The sequence below is a fragment of the Eubalaena glacialis genome, chromosome 18, assembly GCF_028564815.1.
Source record: "Eubalaena glacialis isolate mEubGla1 chromosome 18, mEubGla1.1.hap2.+ XY, whole genome shotgun sequence".
Classification (NCBI taxonomy): Eukaryota; Metazoa; Chordata; class Mammalia; order Artiodactyla; family Balaenidae; genus Eubalaena; species Eubalaena glacialis.
Genome location: NC_083733.1, coordinates 1,296,176 through 1,304,183, shown reverse-complemented (window position 1 = coordinate 1,304,183; position 8,008 = coordinate 1,296,176). Strand labels below are relative to the sequence as shown.

The following is an 8,008-nucleotide window of genomic DNA, read 5'->3' as shown; positions in this document are numbered from 1 at the left end:
TCAGTAAGGACCACCAGGAGCAGGGTCCGGCGTGGACAGGCAGCGGGCAAGGGGCCAGCGGGGCCAGCAGCGCCCGCTGTCTGCGGCTGTTACGTGACCACGGCCACACCCACTCACACCCGCGCTCTCCCCTCATTGGTGGATCAGCAGGATGGACAGCCGCGAGCACCAATGGAAGGCTGGGCATCAGTTCGTCCCACTTGGCCGGCACCATCCGGCCCCTGTAAACAGGCCGCGTCCTCCCCTGGGTCCCGGACCGCTCAACGCATAGCAGGCCGCCCGCCGGGCCCTTCACCTGAGGACTAGCTCTGGGGTCCCAGGTCCTGGCCGCCCGCATGTGGCCCTCGGCCCAGCCTCCACTGGCGCTTGGAGTCACAGCAGAGGTGACAACCGCTGATCTGTGTCCCCGCCTGTGATTTTGAAAGCACTTTCCATACGGAGTCTCGCTTGGGAAGTGGCGGGAAGAAACTGAGGCCTGCGGTTCTGAGAGCCGGGCCAGGCAACGGTCCCACGCACCAGCTGGCCCAGAAACACATCTGGCTCCCCCGCGGAGGGCTTCTTCTGCCACCTGACGCCTGAATTGTCAATGCCTTTGGCTGCAGTGTTCCACCCAGAAAAGAGATGGAGCCAGAGAGGAAGGAGCCCGGGGCCTGGCCGTCCCACGCCCTGACCTCCCCCTCCGGTGCTGGGTGTAGAGGGCAGTGGTCAGCAAAGTGGGCCCCACGAGAGCAGAGCTTGAACGCTTCGGGCGAGGGGGTTCGGGAAGGCTTCCTGTTTCTGGCTGAGGGGCCCGAAGAGACACAGCGCTCTGCTCTGTTTATGACCCGAGGTAGCACCACTCAGGGCTTGTGGTCCAGGGACAGAGCTCAAAGGGGAGGAGGCCGGAGGCCCGGATACCGGCCAGCCTCAGCACACGTGAGTGGCGGGTCTGCCAGCGGTGTCTCTGGGTGTCAGCGGTAGAGCTGGGTACCCTTTCTACGTGGCACCAGGTGGCACCGTCCCGCTTGGAAAACGTCGCACACGGGCTCTGCCCACAGCCAAACTGACACATGCTATCACCAGAGACTGGAAATGCATTCCTGTAATACCCATCAGGACTTTTCCCCTGGAAAATAGAGTGCTTAAACGAATGAGTAATAACAGATGGAGGGTCCTAATTTTACACCAGTGAAGGCTGGGACCCTCCCAGCTTCTTCCTGCTCCTAACCTCCCCCGCTTCCAGAGGAGGGGAGAGCGCTACCCAAATGGAGTCCAACCACCGGGCCAGAACTAGGACACGTGACCAGTCCTCGTTCATGGGGAGGGAAGGCACCAGGGACCCAGAAGAGCCGTTGGCAAAGGGGCGTCTCCCCTCTCCTGGCCCTGCCAGCCACCCGCGGACAGGACCCAGCACAGGAGCAAACCGAGGGAGGCGAGAGGGGCTGGGCAGGGGGAGGGCAGCCCTCAGATGGAGCTGAAACCAGGCCCCTGCTGCTGGAGTGAGGGCCCAGCTGCCTGAGGGCCCGTGACCTCACTCCCGCCAGTCCGCGTCTTCTGGGGTCCACGCTGTAGCTGGTGGAGCTGAGGCCAGCCGTGCGCTTCTGTGGCTCCTCCACCCCACCCCCGCACAGCCGCTGGAAGGCAGCCGGAACTTCTGGGACGTGAGGCTGTAGATGATGGGGTTGATGGCGCTGTTGGTGTAGACATAGGTGCGGCAGAGGAGAAGCCCCCAGGGGTCCAGGAAAGGCTGGGCCACAGAGGAGTTGAGCAGCACCGGCGTGCGGTAGGGCATCCGCAGGACGGCAGAGGGTAGCACGACTACCGCCAGCATCGTGGTGACCTGCAGGGCGGGAGGGCAGGGGTGGGAAGCCCCTGGCACCTGGCACACCAAGTGACCGAGTGACACAGCTCCTGCCTCAGGGCATGTTTGCTGAGTAAGTGATGAGGACTTGACTGCAATAATCACTTAAACTAGCACTGCGTATGGCTCTGCGCTAAACGGTGCCTGTGCAGGAGCCCACGGCCGGCATTCAGAGCTGTGCTGGTCGATGCGCTCATGAAATAGCCCCACTTCAGGTGGTAAATACTCACTGCCCTGAGCCCCCTTGCGCACCCTATCCCCTAGACCTCTCAGACGCCCAGCAAGTAAAGACTGGATGCCTGGAGCGGGGCCTCGGGCCCAGGATGACACAGGAAGGCCCCAGGTGGACGCTGTGGCTGCTGGCACTTAGATTACATCCCCTGCACCGGGCCCTCCCAGTGGTTCTGTTATCATCTCCACACGAAGGACGAGGAAGCAGGGAATTCCCTGGCGGTCCAGTGGTTAGGACTCACCACTTTCACTGCCAGGACCTAGGTTCAATCCCTGGTCTGGGAACTAAGATCCCGCAAGCCACGCAGACGAAAAAAAAAAAAAAGGAGGAGGAAGCAGAGGCTCAGCGTGAAGGACGACACAGCACACGCACCGCGAACCGGCTTCTCCTGCAGCCCGCCTGTGCTTGCCACTGTCCTGAGTGGCCCAGCCAGCAACAGTCATATCCCCATTCTACACCCCAATCTGTTCTTTCAGCCCAGGAGTGAGTTGCCAGGCCCAGGAGACAGTCCTGTCAGGAGGGGGGCTGAGGACAGGGATACTCTGGGCTCTTCCACCTAACTTCCAGCTGCCAGCCCAGGGTCCCGGCTTCTCTGCGAGGGAGGAGGGTCAATGGGAGGGGAAGGGGCACATGTCCTGGCCACCTCGGAGGGCAGCCTCCACTGACCCATGCAAGGAGCTTCCTGTGGACCCCAGAACTGAGGGGAGGTCTCAGGGGGGCCTGTCATCTGCTCTAGTCTTGGGCCCTCCCTGCTGCCGCCTTCAGGATGCAGGGGCAGTGGGTGGGAGCATGGGTGCTGGAGCCAGCAGGCCTAAGCTGTGTGACCACTTCCCAGCTCCGTGACCTTGGGCAGCCCACTTAACCTCTCTGAGCCTCCCTCTCCCACTTGTGGCATCAGAATAGCAGTGTCCTTCACGAATTGGTCTGTGGAGGGGTAAGGGGTTGAGGGGTCCCCATGAAGTCATCACTCTTTTGCCCCAGGAAGTTTGACATCTCTGTGTCCATAGCTTTGTGCTGGGGCCATGCTACACCCTGAGTGCCAGCAGGCCTTGGCCGCTCTGTGCTTCTGGCTCTCCCTCTGTCTCTCCATCTCTCTCTCTGCCTCTGTCTCTCCTTCTCTCTCCGTCTCTCCCTCTGTCTCTCCATCTCTCCCTCTCACTGTCTCTGTCTCTGTCTCTGTGTCTCCCTCTCTGTCTCCCCCCCTCCACTCACATCTCTGCTGCTCATCCACAGGGGCCCTCTCTGCTCAGCCTTCCCCCTGCCTCAGCCTCTCCGAGTGCCCGTCGTGGTTACATGTGGGACCTGTGCACACCTGTCTGGGGCTCCAAACGTATGGGGATCCCCCTGAAACTGGAGGGGGATGCGGCCCCTCCGCTCAGAACCCCTGCTACCTCCAGTCAGAGCCAAGTGCTTCCCGGGCCCCCGGGGCGCCCACCCCGCTCCCCCATCCTTGCTGACCCTCGGTGCACCAGGCCCTCTCCCTGCCCCCATCCCCCGCCACCTGGACCACTTCCTGGGTGTCTGCTTGGTCTGCTCTGTTGCCAACCTCAGATCTTTATTCAGTCATCACCTCAGCAAGGTCTTCCTGAACTTTCCCCTAAACTCCCACTCCTCAGGGCTCCATTTCTTCCACTGACAGGGTCCATGTTTACTTGTCCTGCCGTGAGCCCCGGGGGCAGGATGTTTATCTTGTTCTGTTCTCCCCGGTGTCCCCGCACCTAGAAACTCGCCTGGCACACAGTCGGTGCCCAGGGGACACCTGCTGAGTGAGTGGGTGGATGAACGTGGAGCCGGCACCCCCTCTGTCCATTCACGCCTCTGCCGCATCTCCCTGCCTCTCTGCAAACCGACCCCGCCCACCCCTGCTCCCCACCGGCCACCCCCGCCCACCTGCTTCCTGGAAGAAGGGAAGCCTCTGGCCCCGGGGCAGCTGCCCGCTGCGCCCTGCCTGGCCCACGGGGCTGCCTCCCCTGGCTTCCGGGCTCTGGCCGGTCCTCACCACCCCCATGCTGGCCCCCAAGCTGGTCCCCGAGCTGTGGCAGGTGGCCCGGGGAGCTCTGGATCAAGACCCTCCCTATGAGACCGTAGAGGACGGTGGCCTCCAGCAGGGCGTAACGGAGAAGACGGTGAAGTCCAGCAGGCAGATGGGCAGGTACAGGCTGCGGCCCCCCGTGCCCGCCAGCGTCCAAGTCCACCAGGAAGAACCAGAGCAGGCAGTAGACGGACGTGGTCCCCCAGACGCTGGCCACGATGCACACAGCCTGTGCCCGCATTGCGTGGCAGATGGCGAGGTACCTGCAGGCCACAGGGCAGTCACGTGACCCACCTGCCGACCCGTGGGATTGGGCCATGGAGGGTGGTCCACTCAGCTAATCAGATTCCCCGATGGGGAACGCAATGGTGGAACTGGCCCTTTCATAGGGGACCTGGGAGACCATGTTGAGGCAGTCTCGGGGGCTGGCAGAGCAAAGGTGCCAGTCTTGAGTGGAGGGCGGGGCCGAGTCGGAAGGTGCAGCCCCTCGAGGTCCGGCCAGGCCCACAACGTTCAGAGTGCCCTCGCGAAGACCTTGACCTTTGTGCAAGTCCCAGGGTGGGTTTTCTACTGTCCACTGCCAAAGGTCACAGGCTGAGGGGTCAAGGACATTGCAACCCTAGATGGGCACAGCAGGGGAGAGCCAGGACCGGGCTAGTGTATGGATGTCAGAAGGCCTCGGTTATGTCCCCGTTCTGTGTAGCCCTGGACGAGACATCCTAATCCTCTGGGCCAATGTGCTGAAGGCTGCGCAGCTGGGAAGAGGCAGAGCTGGGCTTGAACCCGGTCAGTGGGTTTCAGTGTCCACATGCTTAGAGGCTAGATGGCCTCTCAGGCGTTAATTTCATAGCTGGAAGAGGCCCAAGAGACTGTCCGGCCCCAGTGCCCACGTTCCCGGTGGGGACACCAAGCCCAGAGAAGTGCAGGGTTGCCTTGGCATCCCGCAGCAAGTCAGTAGCAGAGGTGAGATGAGAAGCCCGCTTCCCGGCGCCTGCCCCCGCCCTTGCTGGGTTCCTCCAGGGTCCCACACAGCGCCCCCTCCATAAATGGGGAGCAGACTCAGTTTACCAAGGATCGTGGCCAGGAAGTCCTGGCCTGCAGGAGGGGTTGGGGTGCACCTCCCTCTCCACGGTGAACGCCAGGATGGAGCAGGAGGAGGCACGGATGCCCAGGTACTGCAAGTAGGTGATGCCCAGGCAGCCGGTGTGGCCGCAGACCCACTGCCCAGCCAAGCTTTTGGAGACGTTGGGCAGCCCGGCCGCCACCAGCACAGTAAGGTCTGCCAGGGCCAGGCTGACCAGGTAGCGGTTGGTGGGCGTGTGCATGTCCCATGTGTTCAGCACCACCAGGACCACCGTGGCGTTGCCCACGACGCCCACCACGCACACGAGGAGCACCGGGAAGACCGAGGCCATCTTGTCCTCAGGGCTGGGGACGGCATCACCGGGAACCAGGGACATGGTGCTGGGGCTGCCCGGCCCGCTCCCGCTCTCCATAGTGGCTGCGCAGGCGCTGGCGGGGGAGGGGACTCTGGGAGGCGTCCACACCAGCGGCCGAGCCTCACGCCGCTGGGTGAACACTTGCCTCTCCGAGAGCCCGGCCCCAGGGACACGCAGGGACCCGGCGCTCGTGACGTGAGTGCTTGGCCAGGCGAGGGACAGAACAGGGATGCTCCTTCCGGTCTCTGCCGTAAATATAGTCAGCGAGCCACTTGCTCTGCCAGCCTCAGTCCCCCGGCACGTAAATGCAGACGACCGTCATACCTAAGATGTGAGGCCGAGCGGAGGTTAAACCTGGGAGGATGCACGTCAAGCCCCAGCCCAGCACCTCCTGAGCGCTCAGCGGCCAGCTGCCCCCTGTCACTAGGAAGCCACACAGCATGTCCAAGCCCCAGCCAGCTCGTCTGTGAAACTGGGGGAATCAAGACACCTGCTTCTCAGGGACACGGTGAGAGTCCCACAAAACGGCGAGGCACGGGGCCTGGAGCCTGGCACCTGTCGCATGTCCGTTACTAATGTTAAAATTGAGGCTTTAATCACCCTGGGCCTCAGTCTCCCCATCCTTCAGGGGATCCTAGCTCAACCCCGGGTGGGCTGTGACGGGAGCGCCCAGGGCGTCCGCAGGGCCCCAGCCACGGCTACGCGGGCTCTGCTCCCCCTTGCTCTGGAAACGCCAGGGTCAGCCAGCCCCCGTCCACCCATCGAGGTTCATAGGCGCCCCTCTCTCCCTTCTCAGCTCCTGGAGTGATGGCAAAAGGGTTTGTATCGTGAGCTGATCGAGGAGTGAAGTCACAGCTGGGACTCGGGCAAACAGGTGAAGGCCCAGGGCACACACAGCACTGATGCCACACGATACACAGCACACCTACACACGCACACCACGCACCACCCACCTCCACCCTTTAACCCCGTAGGTGTCACCGGCCAGCAGTGCGGCCTGCCTGCTCCCGCAGAGCCCAGCCTCGCCCCTGGCAGCCCCGCCTCCCCGTTGGACAGGCGCCCCAGGACCAGAGCGGAGCCGGAGCTCTGCTGAGCCTGGGGAGCCAAGGCTGACGCCACCAGAGCTTCACAGGGCGGCCCCCACTGTGGCCCACGGGGCAGGGACCAGGGTGCAGAGTTAGGGCAGGGCTGCGAGAGAGCTGGTGGCCCCAGGATGCCGACCACACGCCTGCGCATACATGCAGCACACACGCAACACACAACATACCCACAGCACACCTGCACCGCACACGCATGCAACACAGAGTCACATGGTGTCCACACACGTGCATACACATGCTGCCCACACAGACAGCCCAACTCCCCCTGTGCACGGCAACACGCAGAAATGCGGACACACGAGCACACAGACACACACATGAACCAAACCCCCCCTGCACAGCATACCCGCCACACACAACGACACACACACACACATGCACCCACTTCTGCATGCACACACTTAACTCACCCCACGCACACCTGTACCCACAACACGGACCCAAAAGCACACACAAGTACACAAATGCACATCACAACCCAGGCATCTGTGCTGTAGCTAAAGACACACACCGTCCACGCTCACACACCCAGGTGCACAAGCACGCAGAACACGCCACACACGTGTGCCCACAGGCGTCTGCAGACACTCCCACACACGGATCCACACGGCCTGAGGCCCCTCGCTCTCCTGGAAAAGAGCCTCTCTCCTGTTTAGCTGGAGGAGACGATGGCCCCAGGGTCACAGCAGCCGCCGCGACCCCAAAGGCTCCACTTCCCTCCAGCCGGCGCCCCGGGGTCAGGACAGACCCAGAGCTCTCCCAGCAGCCGCCCACCCCCGTGTGCAAGGCCCCCTGTGGCCCGGCACTCACCCGGCGGTCCCTGCCGCCTCGGTGTCTCGGGGGCCCCCCTCCTCCTCACCGCCATCTCCCCCTCCTGCCTGCACGCGAGCCCGTCTGAACAAAGCCTTCCGCCAGGCGGGCAGCCGGGACCACCGTCTCCCAGCTGAGAGCTTACCCAGCGAAGAGCCTCGGCACCTTCCTCCTCCCGGAGGGGGACGGGGGAGAGGAGAGCCGATCTCACAGCAAGGCTTCCGGTTCTGCAGGCTGCAGTGCCGCCCACAGACGTGCTGGGTGCTCACACGCACGCGCCCCGCCAACTTCTCCCCGCCCCCCACCAGCCACCCTTGCGGGGCTGAAGGCAGCCGATGCAGCTTCCCCTGCGGGGACACCTGTGAGAAGAAAGCCCAAGCCCCCTGCCTTCCCCAGGCCGCAGGTTCTCCAGGCTGGGAAGGACCCCGCTAGCCCGCTGAGCCCCTAGAGCCCGACAGGAAGAGGCGGAGACCCCGGGAGGAGGTGGGGAGGGCGTGGACTGGTCCCCTTACCCGGGAGGCTGGGATTACTGGGGCGGGGGGCGGGGGGCTCAGA

The 8,008-nt window shown here is 63.5% G+C and overlaps 1 protein-coding gene across 1 annotated transcript; it reads right to left on the bottom strand.

Moving 5' to 3' along the window:
* Positions 1–877: 877 nt before the first annotated feature.
* On the bottom strand, positions 878–7,786 carry LOC133079005 (thyrotropin-releasing hormone receptor-like). Its single transcript, XM_061174234.1, is given in 7 exon segments — positions 878–1,624; positions 1,627–1,945; positions 3,908–4,179; positions 4,182–4,240; positions 4,242–4,367; positions 5,221–5,867; positions 7,599–7,786. Coding segments are annotated over 6 exon segments (1,578 nt in total). The 5' UTR covers positions 5,601–5,867; positions 7,599–7,786; the 3' UTR covers positions 878–1,202.
* Between the last annotated feature and the right edge of the window lie 222 nt (positions 7,787–8,008).